Below are 21,369 nucleotides of genomic sequence, written 5' to 3' on the forward strand. Positions count from 1 at the left end.
TAAACGCCGCCTTGCCCTGCCCTGCCACCCCGCAGCATGCTCTGACGATGTTGAAGTGCAAATTAGACATGATGCTTAGCAATTTGTCTCCGGACAGCGGCGGCGGCTTTCGTGGGTCGAATCCAGAGGTTATCGTGCGGAGATGACACAGAAGGGATTTCACTTGTGCAAAATTGAAAACGAATCTCCAGATTCTCGCCAGAACGTGCCGGTGTGTGTGTGTGTGCGAGAGAGAGACAGAGAGAATAAGGCACATGTGACGGGCAACTTCGCGAGAGGTTCAAATGTCAAAGTGAACAGCTGTTGGTGGAGAAGCGAAGCCTCGGCGCACAGATGTTCTCCTCCAACCCGACCCAACACCATCCGAGGCCGGAAAATGGCCCAACGTCCGATGGATGATGATGGTGCATTAATTTGAGAGATTGTGCCGCACGGTGAGCGAGCGAGAGCGTGAGAGCGTAAGAGAATGAGAAGCTGTGAGAAACCGCGTTGCTCACCGCCCACAATGGGGAAAAGGCGGTCATAAGTCAATGCAAAAACTGAGGGTTTTAGTTATATTGCCTTAAAATAGATAAGATATCTATGACAAATCCGAATTTTTAGCCTTCCATGTTGTGTAGATTCCGAGAAATCAAAGTCGAAACAGTGATAAAAATGGCTCTTTAAAACCAATTTTTATCAGCTACTTTAACGCGATCGTTAGCACAGTTCTGCAACGGTAATGTACCTGTACCTGTTTGAAAGGTAATGAATTCTTCTTTCGTATGAAATAATCAAATGATTACGTTTGACATTGCTAGTATATTTTTATCGGGAATTAGTATAGAAATTATGAAAAAATACAGTTTTTCAACTTTGGTAATGCAGCAAAAAAAATTTACAGCGTTGTACATCCTAAACGAAACATTACAATTAAAGTTTAGATCATTTTAAACATTTCTTGTAAGTTTTATTTGCAGATTCCGACTGAAAGTTTCGCAAATTCCTATTTTAAGAAAACAATTCCTGATGCATAAGGAGGCGCCTGGTCTCTTGTTGCAGAATATTTACGCATTTGCAAAGCATTATCCATTGAAACATTTTGGTGCAATACAGATTGCATAACCTAGGCGTTTAGATTGTGCATTAAAAGATTTTAGTGTCATTCAAATTGCATAGCTCGGGTGTTTAAAAACCCTCTTCTTCTTCTTCTTTTGGCGCTACAACCGCTGAGCAGCCTTGGCCTGGCACCAGAGACAATGTTAATCTCTGATGCTCTTATGTAACATTTAATTTTTACGGACGGGATTGTTAGCCCCGCGCCAACCCCCCTGTCACGCCGATATCGGGAATCGAAACCATGGCCGGTTGGCTGACAACCGATCCCGGGATTCGAACCACGGCCAGCTGCGCTGACAGCGAAGAGCGTTACCGACTGCTCTATCAGCGGGGGTTTAAAAACCTTAAAATAACGAAAAAAAGCTTATTTATTATACTTGAACGCTTGTATTACACATAAAAAGTTGAATTTAATCAAAACACATGCAAAGAAAACAAAAACGTTGAAAAAAGTCCATGGATTCTTCCTAAAAACAAATATGTCCGCCTTTCGCATACAAATTCCCTACTGTGCCGCCGCGGGAGATGTGTGCTGTGCGAATTGCATATGCGCAGGAGTTTTCTTTCTCGACGAATTCGAAGTCTCTCGGACGATGCACCAGAAAAGGATAAATTGGGGCTCGTTCCAAGGATCCGTCCGACATTACGATCGAATTCACAAAATGTACCTCTTTTGCTGGGTAGCCTTCGCTAAGCCATTTGTCACGCTTGGAATCGGGTCAATTAATCCGATTAACAGGTGTTAAGCGGTTTCGAAAGCGGCCAACCACTATCTTTGACGACCAACAATAATTGACCACCGAAATGACGGGTACCACGGGTGAAGAGGCACTTTTATTGAGTTCCCGCAACGGCACTTTTTGCAACTTTTCGCGTCCCGGTTTGCCCGACGGCCGGACACTTTCGTCTCGTTTGTACACTAACAATCGATTGCTTTTCTTTGCCTTCCCTTCTCTCTTTCCGAGTTGGGAAAGTAATATCCGGCAAAAGCGGGCGAAAGCAAACACAATTCCCCGGGAGCACCGGGCCATAAGGAAGCCGGGCCATTAATTAGTGTGACGAAGAAATCGAACCGATTTTGCATTGTTTCGTGCGGGCAGCGTGAGCGTGTTTAAATTGCAAATGCAATTAGTGCAACGCGATATTGTTTTATTATGACTTGAAAAGCCACCAGCCGTTACTTCCGTGCCGCTCAAGAAATGGGGCCATTATCGTCCAAATAGCGTCATCTGATAGCGTTTCTGATTGCGTCATCCCAATGAGCTTCCCTTTTTGATGTTCTTTCGCTTGATCTACTTCATCAGCTCTCTCGTTATTACCTGTCACGCATAAAATGCCTCCAAACCATACCGGGCCGGAGTCTGTCGCAATACATCATAAGCATTGACTCACCACCGCCGTACGCCGTGCTTCCGGCAACAGCCCGGAGTGGTCTAAGCAAAGTAATCGATAAAGCAATCTTTGCCCGTCGGTCGGTCTCCGTTGTGTCCAATCTCATCTTTCATCAGTTTAACCAAATGAATGAGAAAAGGCTCATCTGCCTTTGCCCCTGTCTGGGGTTCCAGTGTCTTCGGCCCGTGTCGTGGGAACTAAGAAAACACAACGAAATCACCATAAATGTCGCCCGACTCGAGCCAAGCGAGCGGAACAGCTTCATTTATCTACGTCTCGGAATGGGTCCTTCAAGCGGCATTACTTCCTGCTGCCATCATTAGCCTCCAAGGCACTGCTGCTAATCCCCACAAGACGGCTGGCCACCGGCATGGACACCGAAAATCGAAGCCCATTCTCGGGGAGATTGGATCATCGTGTGTGTGTGCCGGGCACATAACAATAACCCGGCACCGAGTTCTTTCGATTTGTGGTTCTATATTTGTCACCGGAGCGTTATTTTTATGTCCTTCCCCTTCCCGGGGCACACACACACCGGGGTGCTTTAGGGACCCAATGTGGTGGCAAATGTCGTACGATCGGTACACTCCCGGAACGTCCCGGGTGTGCTCTGGATGATGGCGGATATTTGTGTTGCCAGTCGCGCGGAACCATGAGTTCCGGTCGATTCCACACGATCCGGTCGGGGTGGGGGGGGCGAGAACATCAAATGTCCACCGTAGCGTGTATACGATTTTATGGCATTCTTCCGGTTCCGGTCCGGAGTTCTGTGTCGGTCGGTCGGCGCTCCATCATCGCTTCAAGGTGTCCGGACCGGACCGGACCGGAAGGATTGCAGAGTGCATCGTGCGCGCGAATCGGTTTCGTCACTCTTGTTAGTGACATTTCTTTGACGTTCTCTGTGAATTTTAATGAACCAATCCAGGGGTGGGTGGACACCCCGCTTATCGACCCACTTCCGAGCCGAGATTCATCGATTTCCGTTGCGCGTACGTGACGCTCTGTCCTTCACGGCCACAGAACAAGTCCTGCATTTCCATACACACGGAACCCGTCGATTTATGACCACCGGGGAACTACATAGCGGAATGGCATTTTGCAATATGTTCTCCGCAGAGGTCCTTGCCGGCCGGCACTAAGAATGGCCGCCCGACAATAATGCCAATATAAATAATAATAAAACCCACATCCGATTGCGCAATCAGGTGGGTGTTTCGCAGGCCAACCGGATGCCAGAATGCGGGACAACGACGGAGACGCACACGCAGCTTGGGAGCTTAATATGTAACACGAGTTTATACCCGGGTTGGCCCCCTTTTTATCCCCGGTTCGCCCGGTTCCCTTTCATATGATAATTCGTGCGGTGTAAATTTGCACCGCCCGACACGAACGATCGGACGTTGTGCCAAATGCTCCTCCGGGCTTTTCAAGCCTTTCTGTGAACCCCCTTTTATCCTGCGCAATGACTATTGCATATCTGTGGCTGAACACCTGAGCTGAGGGAAGCTGCTCAAAATGGCCTCGTCTACGGAATATAAGCTCATACGAGGGAAATGCCGCCCAAAAGTGCTGCCAAGAACTGCCACTAGATGAGCTGGGCCTTTAGGATTATCCTGGCCGCCGTTGGGCCATCTTCCGAAGCTTCTTACTGAATCCCAGCAGGCGATGGCCAGCACGGCGATAACGTAAGAAAAATTTAAATATAATAGCCAAGCGCTGCGGCACCGTTTATCATGCGCCATCTCGCCGGTGGTCCACTTTCTCGTCCTGTGCGCCCGTGTGTGTGTGTGTGTGTGTTTGGTGGCTTCAGCACTTTTTGGCAACATCCCCAGAAACCGGCCAAACACCGGCAACCCGGGCATTAATCAGCCAAATATTGATTGGCATTTAGCAGCAGCAGCAGCAGCAATCCTAACCTCTCTTTTTCGTGCGGAATTTCGCAGCGCAATTCGGGCGCAAAACTTTCCTCTCTGCGGATCCTCTGGAGCCTCATGGTCGGGTGGCCTGTCAGCTATAATTGTAATTTCATTCCATTTTCCCCCCGGGGGGCCATCATTCCGTGTTTCGTGTCTATTTTAAAGCAGCCCCTTGATGGTGCGAAGCAACAGAAAAGCCCAATAAGGTTGTGTGTGGCCCCAGAAAACTTTCGACCTTTGGGCCCCGGAACTCCGAAGTACGAAGCGCAGCAACAGCAACCGTCGTTGGATAAGAGCTATCGATTTTTCATTATCAACCGGTTTCCGGTAGCCGCATTCTCACGCGAGCCTTTGCCCTTTCCGCTCCGGCGTGTGTGTGTGTGTGTGAGCCTGATGGATGAAACTTGGAAAGCTTTGCCCCGTGCGATCCTTGATTCTTCGTTTCCGTGTTCCGTGTGGCCAAAGGGCAAACGACGGTCGCGCGTTCGCTCGACGCTCCTTCGAAAGGAGGCGCCGATTAAAATATCTCCCAAACCCGGCGCGGTGTCCCTTTCAACGGCACACCTCTTTGGGAGCCTCGGCGAAACCCACACAAAGCTGGGGCCAAAGTGCGCGCCCTTCTCGGCCGAGGCGAAACATGCCCGCCGCGGAGTTTTGGGCTCCGAAGCTCCCAAAGCTCGTCGTCGTGCCACCGCCACGGGCCCGATGAGATCGAGTGAGAGTGAAAGAGTACTTATACCAAACCGGTTCTCGGGTGGGCCGCCGCCGCCCCGGAGACACCCGACGACGGAGACAGCAGACGCACGCAGAGACCGGGCCAACCGAGGCCAACCGGAGCCACTTTCGCCGGGTCCTGCGTGCCTGGCAAAAGTAGAGCATTGTTGTGGATGTCGTCGTCCGGCCACCGCAGTCGCATCTTCACCAGGGCGTTGAAAAGGGATGCGCCTATCGACCGAGGGCGAAAAAGGCGTGTAGGGAAGTTACCACATCCCCAAAAACACGCGACGGGGAGAGATGATGCCGCACGACGACGACGTCGCTGATTGGACGCGAGTCGACGCGAGTACACTGTGACCACCACAAAACTCGATATGCCTCGACCAGGAGCGCAGCACCGGGTGGTAGAGCTCGGACTGGGCGCGGAATTTCCTACATCGACTCGCACGTTCCTTGTGGCCGCCATGCCCGAGGAAAAGTATTGAGCTCTCGGGGTGCTTTGATGGGTGTGGATTTCGTTTTATTGCTTTCAGATACATTTACTAACGGACGCAACGAAGTAAACTATTTTTGAATAAACGGTTTGTGAAGTTGGTTTATTGAAATAATATTTTGGTGTAAAAGAGTCACCAAGCCTTTTTGTAGTAATTTACATCCTATTGAAATGTTTGCTAATGTTTTCAATTAGAGAAATTAGTTTAGCGAAGTGAATGCCATCGCGTTTTATCGGAAGAAACTAACTTTTTGACCTCAAAAACTCCAAAATTCATATTGAGCCGCGCGGCATCGGAACCACGGCCTGCTCCTGCCGACCCTGCGCCCCTGCTAGCGACCTTCGATCGAACCGCGTGGCCTAGCTTCGAGGGCGTGAACCAAAAGTGTCGCTGCGGCCAACGGCAATCGCCGCCAACGCACCTGCCAAGATGATCGCCACGGATATGGGCGGGTGTGTGTGTGTACTACGCCTCCCCGGGGCCGAAGAGTGCGCGACGACGTCAGCAAACCGTCGTCGCGCAACCCGTTCGGCCCGGGGTCGCTCCTTGGATCCTATTACTTTCGTGGATAGTTGTTACGAGACATTTTGTTTTGCCATCGTCGTCTCCGTCGTGGCGGCCACGACCCGACCGACCACCGGCGACACGACCAAGAGCAAGTAGAAGATGCCGGTGGCCGGCGCCCGGAGAGACCCCACTTCGCGATGGCCGCGCGCGACTTGCGATTCCGCAAATCGTAATAATGGCGCTCGTCGATGGCCAAGATATTGATGGCGGCCACCGGCGGGGGGGAGGGTGGTAGTGCCTTCGTGCAAAATAAAGGGAGGGGAGAGACGGCACAAAGAGTTGTGCGGCGGCGGCTAGGTAAAAATAGGAGAGACGGATGCGGGAGAAAAAAAAGGGATCTTCGTGTGCGCGCAGTCGGCAGGATTCGAACCTACGCTCCCAGAGGGAATCTGATTTCTAGTCAGACGCCTTAACCGCTCGGCCACGACTGCCTGTCGGGCGGAGCGTGTCCAGAGTCCATCAAAACCCCACTTGAGACACGAAGTGTTTGGCCCTCTTTTGATCGGAGCACGACTTCGGGCTTCATTTGTGGCACACTACGAAACTAAACTAAAAGTACTATAATAATATAATAAAATAATATTATAATATAACAGAGTAAGAGTGCGCGATGAGTTGGGATTTCATCGTGAGTAAGGCATTTCATCTCACATCACGTGCTGCTAATGTTTACAAAATATTTCCACTAAAGTGAAGAACACCAAAAGGTAAATATTAATGAAGGTTATTTTCACAAGATACTAAATTCCCTGCTGAAGTTCCTGATCCATGCTTTTGCTTTGAGTTGCTTCGAGTGCACATTTCCCATCTGATAATAATGTAATATAAAAAATAATATTATAATATAACAGAATAAGAACGCGTGATGAGCTGGAGGTACTTCATCGTGAGAAGTTTAGGTGAGTAGGGCATTTCACCTCACATCACGTAGTGCTAATATTTGCAAATATTTCCATTAATAACTAAACTAAACCGTAAACAATAATTAATGGTCCTTCCACCAGATACTAAATTCCCTGCTGAAGTTCCTGATACATGCTTTGGCTTCGAGTTGCTTCGAGAGTACCGATTGTACACGTCACTTGCATAACGCAACACCACCATCGCAGCGCCCTCGAAACTGCAGTCCCTTCGCGATGCAACGCAACGCCAACGTTTGGCGCGCCGTTCTCCCTTTTTAGTAGCAGCACAACGCCACGATCGCCTGATCGCTTGGTAGAAATCTCGCGCCAACGTAATATTCTCGCAGCGAAGGGCCCGCCCGCGGGCCCTTCCGAAAGGTGGCCGCTCGATAGTTTTGCACCGGCACCGACCGACAAAACTATCGCCACCACGCGGCGCAACCCTTTCGAATGCGCCGACCGTAGTGCCAGTGAATAAGTGAGAATGCATTCGAGAAGCATTGTCGAAGGGCGGCCTCCTTGTCGGTGCATCGCGCCAAAGTGCATCGCCGAACTCGCGAGCTATCTCACCATCACACTCTCGCCTACTGCGGTGCCGTTGCCATGGTGCCGTGGTGGAACTGCTCTAGCTCTCGCCACTGCGCAGTTCCTCGTCGTCGTCGTCGCGCCTGGTAGCTCCGGGCCGTGGAGGACGCTCGGCGCAGCAGCAAGTGGCCGTGGCGAGCATTCGGATGAGTTTCGCGCGTAAATTTCACTTCTTCGTACCAGGATCGCATGTTGATGAGCAGGGGCGAACCGACCGGGCGAAGTCGCGCTCGGCCTCGGTTCGTTCGCCGATTGCTCCTTTTGTTGGTGTTGGTGACCAGCACCGTTACGCTCGCGGCATCGCGCATTGGCTGTGTCACGTTTTCATCACGTCATGGGAGTCGCAGTTTTACCAAGAGCCCAGAACCGGTTCCGCCCGACGGCCGGAGTGTCTGTCGTTCGTTTGCCGACTTTCAGAGCGGGCGGGCGTTTTCAAGTTCAGTGTCAGGGATTATGTAGCCGCGGTGGGCGAAACCTTGTTGCGCAAAGCGTTACAAGGAAAAACCCTGAACCTCGCCGCGGGTCGGACCCTCAGTCGGGTGGCCTCATTTCGGGGGCGTCTCGTTTGTTTCACTTTCGTTTTCTTGTTCCTACCGTTGGGTAGACATCGAACAGGGACGCACTCTGACTGGTAGGTGGCCCCCGTCTAGGCGGGCCCCGTTTGTGGCCGATCGCGGCCACAACAGAGCGCGGCGTTGCCGTCCATGTGGCAATGTCCTTGGAAGGAAAACGGTCGCCGGCACCGGGGAGTCATGCGCAAAAGAGCCAGCTCCCGGCAAGAGGCCAATCAACCCGCGGTTGGCTCGACGTTGTGTGCGTGTGTGTGTATGGGTGAACAATGGACTCGTGGTTGTTTTCGCCGGTCAAAAGATGGTTCGCGAAGGGAATTTATGGCCATTAAGGGGAACGCCAGCGAGTCAGAGTGAACATTGGAATGCAGGGTGTTTCGATCCACCCTGGGAGGAGCTAAAGGCTTACCTTTCGCTGGTACAGAGTTTGTTGTACTTTTAGCTGTCAAATTTGGTCCTCCTTATTATTATTTTTTGGGAAAATTGCCTTCTTTTGACATCAGACAGATGATTTCATACAGACTTTTGTCCCTCAAGTTGCCGATTTGCGGACATCATTTGCTCTTCTGCTACCTGCGGAAGAAAACTTCTACAGAATCGCCTCAAATTCTGCTCGACAGATACAAAAGGAAGCCATTTCTCCAGCGCATTGCGCCTAGCGATGAAAAATTGATTTATTTTCAGAATGCTATAAGAAAAGAACAGATTGAAAAACGATCAGAAATGGGTTAGAAGACACGGGTAAGGTAATTTTGCTCCGAACATCCACGAATTACCAGAGAGATGGGAGAAATGTTTAGCTAGCAATGGCACATACTTTGAATAAAATAGAGTTTTTCAATTCAATACAATAAACATGCCTTTAAAAAAATCCGACTTCATACTTTTAGTCCACGGAGTATTACACGGAGAAGGTTTGGAGTGACTTTTGATGGTCGATTGAGGTTATGGGCATCAAATCCATCGTTCAAACGCTAAGCTAATGTTGAAACGGATTTTCTTGGCAACGACCAGCCAGAGCATTAGTTTCTTCAGTCACGGCGGCCTAACGTAGAGACAACCGATGGCTGGGCAAACTTCTCGAAGACGGTCCCCTGGAACGGTTTTGCAGCTCTCGAAAGAGGGAGTGGCACGAAAAGTGCAATCAAAGTTCCCCTCGGAACCGGACTTCCAGCGAGGATATGCCCAATTGAGCCGTTCCCTAGCCACCCCCCGCGATGAAGTAGGTGGATCGTTAGGACCGTGCCGGGGTGCCGGGCGTGTTAAACGTTTGGACTGACCGCCGTACTCGTTCACCAGATCGCATGACAGCGGAGCAGAAGCGCCACAATTGGCGCCTGGTTCCCCAATTACTCTGCTGTTTATCTGCGGTTCGCGGCTAAAGTAAACGGATTGGTCGCGGACTCGCGTTCCAATTGCGCGGACAATAAAAGACAATACGGTTGACGCTGCTGCAACACCGAAGGGGCCACGAGCGCATCCTGCATCCTTGGTACCGATGTCGCAGCGCGAAGAACTGCGACGCGCGTGTTGCGTCTTGCGGAGGCGTCTTATCGCCTCCGTCTCTCTGTATATTGCAAACCCTCCCATATGACGACGCTCCGTCTCGCTCTCGCCCGTCGGCCCGTGGTCCGATTTATTGCCCATCGGTAGGGGGGGTTTCTCCGTCGTCATCATTATCATTATGTGCCAGCCCCTTTCCCGGTACACAACCTGTGGCCACCACCCGAAGAAGGCGACGAACGGCGCTTCGCAAAACACGCCCAAACGCGTCGCGCCCATCAAATACGCCTTGAAATTGACAATCGTCCCAGGAGCGCAGCCCCGCGGGAGCAGTCCTCGGACCTTGCGGTCCCATGTGACGACGATGCCGGCCGGCAAAGTCCGACACGAGCAGGACCGAGTTCGGTGCGCGAGATGATGTAGTTGATGAACCACATGTTCGATTTTGGAATCGACTGACGCGGCCACCAGGAGCCGCAGGAGGACGCACCAAGCGAACCGAAGCCGGCGAACGACGGCGAGTGAGCGAGAGAGCACGGCCAAGCACGAAGCCAGCTTGTGGCCAGCTCTCCGCGCTCATGCACCCCCCGGTAACCGCTGTATGCAAATTATGATAGAATTAGAATAGGGCTACAGCAACAGACAGCATCAGCAGGCTTTGCGTTGTATTTGCCTCAAAGCGCATTGATCTTTGGCAGGGGTCGGGTCCACACTGTGACCAACCATAGCGCGGTGTTGGACAAAATCAGCTCAACCGTGCCCAGTGTGAATGAGATGTTGAGTATTATTTAATACTTTTTTTAGTTTACGTAACGATAGTAACGTGAGTAAATGGTACATTCACGGTAACGAATTGGCATAATTTCATTATTCTACATCTTAGTCTTAAATGAATCAATGAGTTCCGAGCTTAGGTACAGTGGAATAGCAAAAAGAAGTTTAGTTCAAGAACAAAAAGATTTCACGAAATACGGGGATGAAAAATTTACTTTAGTCAAAAATCAATCAGAAACATTAAATAATGTTTCTGTAAATGATAGTTTTGCTGCTAGTGCTGCTAATGATAGTTTGATAGTAACTGCTAGAATAACGATTAAGTGATTCCAGTGGTGCTATTCTAAATTCAGAACAAGTTTTAAGTCCACAAATTGAACGATGCCGTCACTTTACAGTTTACACTACGTTCAATACGTTTTATTACGTTCAATGTGCTCCCAACTCGCTATAAAGTACCTATCGATGTCCCATCTTGCGGTATCTTGTCGTGCATCGGCACTTGTTACTTCGGTTGATAGTTTCGCTGGAAAAATGAGACATCGACGGCCACGGCGCGTTCCTCAAGGAACCGGGGCCGTGTGTGCGAGTGTGTGTGTGCCGACGGTGAACCCTTCTCCGCGGTCTGCGCTGTTGGACGTCGTATCGTTCGGTTTCGACCGCTTTCTTCGATTTGTTCGACTCCCGACGCGCCAGAGCCGCCTCTGCGAACCGGTTCCTCCTCCTGCGACTCTGCTCTACTCTGGGAACCGTTTTCCAACGGCTTCTTGCGACGCAGAGTCTTGTCCGCGCGGGCGCCTTCCAGGACTACGCTCTCCACGCCGACCTGGCCGCCTGGTAGCGTTACCCCAACGAGTCACACAATTTTCTTGGAGAAATCGGAGCAACCGCCGTCGTCATCGTCGTCGCAACTCACCACGCTCTGCGCCGCCAGAACGGGTTGCCATCACACACCGACGAGTACCGCCGTGAATGTGCTGCGCACGGCGGCCCGTATTCGGAATTCGTCCGAAATCTTTCGGACGAAAAATTTCACAAATCCTACGCGGGTTGCAGGCCTCGGCGCAGGTCGCTCGCCATGGCAACCCTGGGTCGATGTGGTGTGCGTGAATCGCCCCGCCGACTATGATCGCCGAACGCATTCCTCACGACGTTACTGTTCTTCGGACGTCGTGACCCGCGGGAAAAGTATTGAAAACCGGTGTCGAGGGTGAATCCAGCGCGAATCCTGCGCTCCCGGTGCTAAAGGGTAAAGCGAAGCACAAACCTACCAATTGGCGGCGATCACAAACAAACACCCGACAGTCTCCCGGCAACAATGAAAACACACCACAACTTCTTTATTGTGTCCGCCAGCCCCGGTCAGTGCATGTGTTGCTCGATCCAGTCGACGAAGTACGCCACGCCGGTGAAGATGTTGGGCCGCCAGGGAGAACCGCACGGGAATGGGCCCCACGAGACGAGTCCGATCAGCGTGGGGTCATCGCTGACACGGTCGCCATCGCCCGCCAGGGTCACCAGCGGTCCACCGGAGTCGGCCGTGCACGAGGACTTCGAGCCATCGTCCAGCCCCGCGCACACGTTCGTCTCGGCCAGATGGCTCACGTCGTACCACAGTTGGCGGCAGGTTTCGTAGTTCACCAGCGGAAGCACGGCTTTCTGTGGATCACGGCTGTCATCAAGTGGAACTGGGCAAGACATCCCCGGGCACTTACCCTCAGCTTATCGGGATACTGTGGATTAATGGGAGCCGGGTCCGTAGCTCCCCAGCCACTGACCAGGGCGTTTCCGGAGAATGTCGCGTTCCGTCCGGGCAATCTAATCGGCCGGACGTGTGGCCCCAACTCGAACGGGGGTTCCACCCGGATCAACGCCAGATCGTTCGGACACACGGCCCAGCAGTAGTCCTCGTGAACCACCATCCGGTCGAGCTTCCGTCGTTGGCTCGGGGACTCCACCGTGTCCGAGATGTTGTGTGCTCCGGCCACGACTTCTATGAACCCTTCGGCACTGTAGGACGTGTTGCAGTGGGCCGCCGTCACCAGCCAGCGGTCGTTTAGTAGCGCTCCGCCGCAGAAATGCATCCTCGGAATGGATTCATTGCCGTAGTTCCACTGCAGGGACACCTGGTACGGGAGCTCGTGCGGGATCGCTTCCTGTCCGCCGATGATTCTATTTGACTGGTGCTTACCTGCGGAGGCCACTCGCCAGCAGCCGAGACAGATCGCCAGCAGCGGAAGTGTCAACCCCATCGCTTCTAACGGTTGTCCCAAGAGTGGGTCACTGGTGCAGTGTCCCATTTGCTATTTATACTGGCCCCCCAAGGGAAGGTGGCCGTACTACAAGTGCTCCAGATAATCTCTTCAATCCGGTTCGCAGAAGCCGGTGGTCCATAAGAAAGACACCAAGCACGGCTCTAGGTGGATTGTCGGAGGCGGAGTCGGCTGGTTCCGGCCGACGAGATGCGCCTTTCTGCTTCGCATCGCGCTCTGCTAGCGGCGTGGGGTGAAATCTGAGTACCAGGCCGCAGGAAAGCGAGGAGCTAGCACCCGCGCTTCGGAACCGGTACATGCGCACCGACGGCCGAAAGGGTGATACACACTGGCACTGGCCAGCGTATCGGCATTCCTCCACACAAACCTGCGACACTGCTACTGGGGGACGATTTACGAAATCTCGTGAGCCCTCTCGCTGGGGAGCACTTCGTGTCGGTCAAGCCGGGCGCCTTCGTGAGGTCCGCGCGCGCGGTGGTCTCCCCACTCACGACATCGCGGGGGGCGGTGGGACATCGAAAGTTTGCCAAAAAGTTCGTAGTTTCGGGGATCGCCCGCCAACGGACGACTGGTGATAGTACAATTTTTGGACACCGCCGCCACCCCAAGGCCAATGCACCGCAGGAAATGCAATTCTCCCAATGACGGGGTCTCGGCCATCGGGGACCACCCGAGGGGACTGGTCGGGGCCGGGTGTAGTACAATTCTCACATTATCTCAGTTTCAGTTTCCTACATTTTCTTCAAAAATTTTATCCAACTTCACAGGAGAAGATGGTTTCGGGCAGGTGTTTCGGTCTCTCGTCTGGTGTGGTTTTGGGGCACGACCACCACCTGCGCCGCCGTTGGCACCCTCTCGTCTCGCGTAAGGTGTCTGACGCACCGGCGCGGATGAAACGAGAGAGTGAGAGCGAGAGAGGAACCTGCGCATCGCGGCCCACGAGAAAAGGTCGACCGCCGCGGTGTCCGGGGTTATTATGCACTTTCGAGGGAAGGTGATGGCGGCAACGGAACCACGGGACCGGACGCGCAACATAAGAGCGGGAGAAGTGTTTATTTTTTCAATGATGGCCTGATGGACCTCCATCTGTTCACAACAGAATGACGCTGTCGTTTGGTTGAGCCATTCAATCATTCGGCCGAGATGGTTCTGGATGGAGTTGCAGTAGCCTACGCATTTGTTGTACAATAAATACAATGCTCTTGGAGAAACGGCGCTACGTCAATTGGCGATATTTGGAATGATATTAAGTAAAGAGTTGATGAAGATATCAAATGTTTTTTTATGGAAAGTATGCTTTAGACGCCTTTCCTCTGCGACATTTTTCGATTCGATGAAACTTTGTTTGACAGGCAATGTCCACTAACAGATGGGCTGAAAAATCCCGAGCCTAACACATAAATGGTGCTCAGTCAAACAGTAAAAAGGGTTAAACACAATTTCGTGTTTTGATTTTACACTGCTTTCTGATGAGGAAAAAATACCGTTCAAGCGTAGCAATGGCTTGAAAAATGCAAAAAGGATTTTGTTCCATCAGAAACAATAAAGAAACGTTGGTTTGCTGACTTCAAAGTGCTCTGGTCAAAGATAGAAGCAAGCAGAAGAACGTGTTGATAATTCTAAACAGTATTTGGTCATGTTAGAACAGTTAACAAACCGAAATTTTAACGTCGATATGTGACAATGGATGAAACATGGATCCATTACTTCACTCCGGAATCAAAACCATCGTCATCTCAGTGGAGAGCAAAAGGTGAGCCTCATTCAAAGCGCCCAAAAGCACTAGAATCGGCTAGAAAGGTTATGGCCTCGGTATTTTCGGATGCGTGTGGTGTAATATTCATCGATCATCTTGAGAATCAACATCAAAAGTAAATATTATATAGCGTTATTGGAGTGTTTATTCGAGGCCGAAATACATTTGTTTCGTCATGAAAACGGCACCGTATCATAAGTAAATCAAAAAACCCGCCAAAACTACATGAATTGAACTTCGAATTGCTCTCATAGCTTCCGTATCCACCAGATTTGACTCCCAGAGACTACTGGCTGTTGGCAGACCTCAGAACATGTTCATCGGTAAGAAATTTCACCCGACGGAAGAGGTTATTGCTGAAACTGAGACCTGTTTTGAGGCAAAAGATAATTCCTTCTACAAAAGAGGTATTGAAATGTTAGAGCGGCGCTGGAATGATTGTATGGCTCTTGATGGATATGACGTCGTGAGTAAACAAATAAAACGCGTTTTCTGTTTTAGGGTCGGGACTTTTCAGCCCATGTGCTATTAGAGTAGCATAGTACCAGCTTTACAAGTCATTGTCCATGACAACGCACAACCGAGCTCCTGGATGTTTCTGGATGATGAAGTACTTCATGTTGCTTGGTGAAAAAGTAATTCAGAGCCTTTTATGCTGTGTTAACAATAAAAAGCAGAATTGCATTGCTTCGACATTGGCTTGCATTGTGAGTAAGCATTCTATTCTATTCAGCAGCAACTTTGTGTAAAGTTGGTCTTATCGCCATCTGCTGTCCGAAACGGATTGCGCGTCTTCAATGGCCAAGGGGCCACCCAAAAGGAGAGTCTGACGCTGATGCCGTTTGCCAATCCCGAGCTGCGGTTTGGAGTGCTCTCATTTCCTTTTTTCTCTGCATCTTCACTATCGTTGGAAGAAGGATGGAAACCTCGAACGCCGCGAGAAGCGGCTGGCCCCTTTGCCTCGGAGTTTCTGATGTGCCATATGGCGTCCGTTGTGGCCTGCTTCTTGTGGCCAAGCTGCGGTCAGCCAGACATTCCCAGACGACCAGCGGCCCGCTCTGTGACCCTGGTACGAAGGGTAGCATTTTTGTTGAAATACCGGGAATTTAAATTCCCAGTTCCTGATCGCGGCTTCTTCCCCTTTTGCCGGCGAAACCGGAACACCGTGCGCTCAGCAGTTCTATCCTAGAAAGAGACCGCACAGGAGAGAGAGACAGAGCGAGAGCGTGTGTGTGCTTTAGCTTCTCGGTTTCCTTCACGCCTTATCGTTCGTTTTCCCCCGCCGCCGAAAACAGAAAACGAGGCATCCGAAGCAACCGGTTCCCTGGGGCCCGGGGCCGAGGGATCCGCGGCCGCCAATAGAAACCCGCCGCAGCCTTGAGCGGCCGATGCGCCCTCGGAAGATGCGCAAGAGGGAACTGGAAGCATAAAACCCGATCGGCCGGGCGGGTTCTCTCGAGCATAGCAGCACCATCCGACCGAGTCCGAGAGGGCACACGCAACGAAGCGGAACACCAACACACACACACACACGCACGGATCCGGGCCGATGCTCATCCGCCGTGGCCGGTCGCTCGCTGCATGCTCTCTTGTTACAATTTCAGAAAATGTGCAGCTGAAATAAACAACGCGCCGCGCCCGGACCGTCGTTGCCCGGGTCTGAGCAGTGCCCGCGGCCTCCGCGGTTGCCGTTTCGTTCCGTTTTTCGTTCGCTTTCCTCAAAATCAGCGGCGGATGTTGTTTGCGCGTTTTTCCTCAAATCTAACGGTTCCTCTTCCTAGCCCAGCCTAGCCGGCCTAGCCAGCCAGTCGGTGGAGGAACTAGGGTGCTGGTGAAAAACTGCACCACAAGCATAGGGGCAGAGAGCGGGAAACTAGAGTTCGTCCAGGGGTGTGTGTGTGAGGCTGGTTACGGTCTAGCGATCAGCACGGACCCCTGTTTCCCGTGTCTTCCATTTTCTGCCGATTTGCCGGCGGTTTTGCGCCTAAGCCAGCATGCGCCAGCGAGAGAGGTTCGCATCCCATCCTTTGCCCTGCTCTTCTGCAGTTCCGGACTCGATGCAGAACTAGTTTGGCCGCGTTTGCAGCACTCCGACCGGCCGGCGATCTATCAACCGGTTATGACAATCAGCTGTTCGCTGTCCCAACATGTGCTCCGATGTTGCGTTTCTTTCGCACCCGCTCAATCGTGGGTCGGGGCCTGGTGGCCTCATCTCTCAGTCGCTCCGGGGCCACCATTTCGACAAAAAGGCCATTTAGCGCCCATAAAAGTATTAGAGGAAGATGGTCCGCCGTAGGTAGCGCTCGGTCCGGGTTTCCGAAACTGTTTCGACTTCCCAAAACACACACCCCGAACTGGCCCCGGGTGTGCGGGCGTTGGAAGAGGCCGGGGGGTTTACATAAAAGTTTACTACTCATTTTTATGGGCCACGGGCCATGGGCGCCCGGGCCCATGGGTTGACGCACCGCCATCATAAACATTTCCGTTTGATGAGCATGTCGCGTTGTGCTCCGTTCGGTGGCCCACCAGAGCCGAGCATATGGGTTGAATGGGCCGCGGTACATAAGGAGACACAAAGCCACAATGGTAATCGACGAAGGGTAGGTCATTGCATCGCCCAGCGCCACGAATCCGTTGGATTTGAATTCCAAATCTTAATCATTAGATTTGCGAGTCCGACCGGGAAGCTCCAACATAACCTAGGCGCAACACGTAACGAGCATAAGTATGCATATTGTGTCCACAACATACCAACATACATTAGAAAACCGATCGTTATTCAAATAACGACGGCTCAGAGTCAGAATTGTCAAATTTTGCACTTCTGGTAAACAGAGCATAGAAATTGCATACATTCGGGGGCTTCTCTGCTGCACTCTGTTTCAATCCTTGCCCTCTCTCTCTCTCGGCCTACTTTGCCCAAGCGCACACACACACACCGACGCGCGCGCAGGATCAGGTTTCGACGACCTTTTGCCGCCGGCTACGAAGGACAGGGAAAAAAGGAAGCGGAGAACGAGGAGTTGTCGAGGAATTTCGAGTGTGGGAAATTTTTTATCGATCCGCAATGGTTCGGCCAGGAGTGAAGGACCGGCAGGAGACGGCGCAAACGGTTCTCGTGTCGGTGTGTTGTCCTCCTGCCCGGAAGGATTCGAGCAACACACCATGACCACTCCGTGCCAGCATCCGTACGCGAGAGGAGTTGAGAAATCGATCGATGGAAAAAACGCACTCCTCTCGCTCGCACGCACTCACGCTATCTCTCTCTCTGGTTGGTTTGGAAGGATTTTATTTTCAAGCTTCGGGCCGTGCCGTGTGCCATGGATGCTGGATGCGGTGCCCTGCGCAAAGGATAATGCCAGAGAAGGGGTGGATCCCTCGATTTGCATTTTGTTGATTGCCTTCCACCGGAGATGAAAAGCGACAGAAAGGGAGAGCGAGAGAGACTTTGTGTCCTTTATTCCGTTTTTTCTGACCGAAATAAACCAAAACGAAAAAAGTGCAGAGCGTGAGAGAGGGCGAGAAAGAGTGAGTGAGACGGCACTAGGCCCCGCTCGGCGTGTCTTCGAGAAAGGAGCAGCAACCGAGAATTTGTGTGATTTTTTCGATAATTTATTCGAAATACAGCTTCTACCAGAGCAGCAGCAGTGCCGGGAGGAGGACACGCAGTGGCCCGTTAACGGTGGCCCGAAAATGGGATGCACAGAACGCAGGCGGAGGGCGGGCTGGCCAGCTGGCCGGCTCGGCATGACCGGGAACGACGATCTTGGTCCCGGGAAGGCTCTACTTAATGATTTGTTCCTCGTCCATCCGCTCGTCCGCTCGTGCGTGGTGCCTGTCCGTGAAGCTCAGGACGCGTTCGGTGGTGGCACACGCGAGGAACGTAATTTTGGGTTTCTGGTTCTGATGAGGGAACCTCGGAGGTGATTTGAAGTAAGGATGATTAATGCCCCGGCCAACGGTCCGGTTTGAAGGGCTTCGGAAACAGGAATGAATTCGTCTAACGGAATTACATTCAAACAGAACGTACAGAAGACTGCATTTTGAAGGCATGTTTTTTATCTTCAGCTTTAACTAATACATTCAAAATTAAATGACTACAAAACATTGAACGACTTTATATTCAATGCTAAAAAGTTCTAAGGGCAAAGATTTGTTTCGCGCGCCATTCACACATTGATTAATATTTTTCAATTGGTAAATTGGAAAACTGTGTAGTAGGACTCCTATTCTCGGAGGTACTGACAAAGGTTCTCAGAACCGATAACGCTACCCAACTTTATTACTGACTAACTCAATGCAGATCAAAACAAGTGCGAACCGCACTACCAAATCAACCAATTATAGATAGATAAGGAACCAATATTATAGAAAAGGATAGGATAAGAAATCGATGTAAAATAACCTATATAAGAGAAACCGAGTAAACAGAAGCGAGATACTTCTTGACAAGCAAGCGACTTCGAGTTATAAGGATAGGTGGATACCCCGGAGGTTTTTAACTTCCCCGGTCCACCATAGGCTGGATACCTTCCCGAGAAGTAAGAGAGGAAGGAAGAGACCGTGAAGAGATGTAGTGCAATTGTATCCCGTGCACAGACTTAACCCCAAAATGGACCGTGAACAGCGAAACGCCGATTTGAGGAAATTGACAGTGGAGAAGCTACATGATGCGAATACGGGATCAAATAAATTATCTGCGAGGTCACTAGTGAAACTACAAAAATTGGATTCATTTGTGAACCAACCAATACGTTTGAAATCAGATACTCTGATAAAATTAATGGGTGAATTAGACAAATTAATTGCCGAGATAAAAACCCTGGCGGATCTAGAAAAGGAGATAGACACAGCAAACTCAGCATAAAGTTGTGCCACCAAAAGCGTGCCACCGAAAGTTTAAGTGTGTGCAGTGCGTGGAATTTCGTGACGGAACAAAAGTGAAAAGAGAACCATAAAAAAACTAGATGTACAGGTCCATAGTTGTAGAAATCAAATCATCTGAATGTTATCAAATTACTACTATAACTAATCAATAACTACTAAATAACTAACTATCAGCATAGGCAATGATCTGACTGGACTTGAAGTAGATTGTCGCTAAGGTCTCCACTCCCGAGCCGGCACGATGTTAAAGAGGAGCCATGCTATTCTATTCTTTTTGTATTATAGAGACTTTGAGCTGCAATAGCCTAACATTCGTCTCTTAGGAGCCATGCTAAGCCGTTCCCTTGGCGCAATCCCTTGGTGTGGTAGTAAAGGGATTGGAGAGCTTTCCATCCACGTTTACCTGGAGGTTGTACAGCAATAAAAAAGTGAATGATATTTAATCGCCCCGCTGATAGAGCAGTCGGTAACGCTCTTCGCTGTCAGCGCAGCTGGCCTGGGTTCGATTCCCGTGACAGGGGGGTTGGCGCGGGGCTAACAATCCCGTCCGTAAAAAATAAATGTTACAGAAGAGCATCAGAGAAATTAACATTAGTCTCTGGTGCAGGCCAAGACTGCTCAGCGGTTGTAGCGCCAAAAACAATGATATTTAATCGATAATCGTTTATTGAAATGTTTATCAGGAATGTAGTGAGTTGAAGAGTGTCACACAGAACAGGCTAATTTATGCCACTTAGTACCACTTAGCTTCCGAGCATTATACTTTAGCTTTTTATTTACTCTAAAATCCCGACTCCACAAGATCAATTAAAGGCGCCATTCCGCTGTGTTTTGCTATTAGCTGTTTCGCTTTGTTGCATTCGAAACTCACAATTCTGCCTCATGCTACCGTTGCCGGAGCGCAACACGTGGCTAAACGCCTAGTGAGACCTCGCGGCCTAAGCTCCGGGGATTGTTTTCGATATTATCACGCCGCATCTCGCGCGGCATGTGCCAATGAATTTTAAGTTCAACCTTCCCGCGTGCCGAGAGCGGCAAGTCCAAGTCCAGCGCGTGGCGAATGCTATTCCCAGCGCGAGATTATCTTTAGTCGTTGTGCAAATCTCGCTGGAGTCAGAGTGATCTGAGTGAATCGTCTCGCGCAACACGCAAGGATGATGTCAGCCGTCGGCAGAGTGCTAATCATTGGCGTCGTCATCGCGACCATCGAGGTAACCTTTGGGGGACTGAAAGTGTTGCCGTTTGCTGCTACGGAACGTGTTCTCTTTTTTGCATTGCAGGTTTGGTCAGCCACCGGCCAGAAGGAGTTGTCGGAGTTGCCCGAAGTGAAGGGCTACAAGCTGCACTGCATCGAATCGAGCGGCATCACCGAGTCGGCGGCGAAGAAGTTCTCCAGTGGGGAGCCCATCAAGGAGCCGGATCAGGCCACGAAGGTAAGACGCCGCGCTTGTGACTAATCCCCGTCTCGTTGGCTAATTTCCCGCGCTTCCCGGTTGCAGTGCTTTGTGCAGTGCTTCTTCCAAAAGCTCCGCCTAATGGACGAGAAGGGCGTCGTGCTGAAGGATAAGCTGGAAACGTTCCTCGGTCGGCTGATGGACGCGGACAAGGCAAAGGACACGGTCAAGCAGTGCGACCTGCGGCGCACCAATCCGTGCGATACCGCGTTCGCCGTCTACGACTGCTACGTGGGCAAGAAAGCGAAGCTCTTTTGACAATAAAAACTGCGCATTTCGTAACCGACCGACCTGAGTTCGCATGTTCCGTCCGAAAGTGAAAGTTTGTCTTCATTGCGCAATGGCGACCGTCTCCTCCCGGGTGGTGGTCTGCTTCTGGCCACCTCTGACTAGCGACTGCGGAAGGTTTTCTGCCTCGCGAATGGCGCCGTTTTCCAACCATCACCACCACCACCACCTGGAACCACCTGGAAAGCGCCGCG

At 51.1% G+C, this 21,369-nt stretch overlaps 2 protein-coding genes and 1 non-coding gene across 3 annotated transcripts; 1 reads left to right on the top strand and 2 right to left on the bottom strand.

Moving 5' to 3' along the window:
* Positions 1-6,533: 6,533 nt before the first annotated feature.
* On the bottom strand, positions 6,534-6,615 carry Trnas-aga (transfer RNA serine (anticodon AGA)). The gene has a single exon. It is a non-coding gene; the product is annotated as a tRNA-Ser (tRNA).
* Positions 6,616-11,879: 5,264 nt separating this feature from the next.
* Positions 11,880-12,769, bottom strand: LOC128274585 (trypsin-1-like). The gene is made up of 2 exons (XM_053012821.1): positions 12,233-12,769; positions 11,880-12,176 (listed from the first exon to the last, which is right to left on the bottom strand). Exons 1-2 carry the CDS (start codon positions 12,767-12,769, stop codon positions 11,880-11,882), a joined length of 834 nt encoding a protein of 277 aa, XP_052868781.1.
* Positions 12,770-20,512: 7,743 nt separating this feature from the next.
* LOC128273411 (general odorant-binding protein 56a-like) lies at positions 20,513-21,168 on the top strand. The gene is made up of 3 exons (XM_053011366.1): positions 20,513-20,644; positions 20,714-20,866; positions 20,933-21,168. Exons 1-3 carry the CDS (start codon positions 20,588-20,590, stop codon positions 21,143-21,145), a joined length of 423 nt encoding a protein of 140 aa, XP_052867326.1. The 5' UTR covers positions 20,513-20,587; the 3' UTR covers positions 21,146-21,168.
* Positions 21,169-21,369: the final 201 nt, after the last annotated feature.

Source organism: Anopheles cruzii, chromosome 3 (assembly GCF_943734635.1).
Source record: "Anopheles cruzii chromosome 3, idAnoCruzAS_RS32_06, whole genome shotgun sequence".
Taxonomy (NCBI): domain Eukaryota; kingdom Metazoa; phylum Arthropoda; class Insecta; order Diptera; family Culicidae; genus Anopheles; species Anopheles cruzii.

What these genes read in the sequence shown, in the direction of transcription:
- LOC128274585 (XM_053012821.1), bottom strand. Translation starts at nt 12,769, where the DNA reads ATGGGGTTGACACTTCCGCTGCTGGCGATCTGTCTCGGCTGCTGGCGA. An exon ending in AGTATCCCGATAAGCTGAGG is followed by an intron (nt 12,177 to 12,232) that starts GTAAGTGCCCGG and finishes CGTGATCCACAG; the next exon opens with AAAGCCGTGCTTCCGCTGGT.
- LOC128273411 (XM_053011366.1), top strand. Translation starts at nt 20,588, where the DNA reads ATGATGTCAGCCGTCGGCAGAGTGCTAATCATTGGCGTCGTCATCGCG. An exon ending in TCGTCATCGCGACCATCGAG is followed by an intron (nt 20,645 to 20,713) that starts GTAACCTTTGGG and finishes TTTGCATTGCAG; the next exon opens with GTTTGGTCAGCCACCGGCCA. An exon ending in AGCCGGATCAGGCCACGAAG is followed by an intron (nt 20,867 to 20,932) that starts GTAAGACGCCGC and finishes TCCCGGTTGCAG; the next exon opens with TGCTTTGTGCAGTGCTTCTT.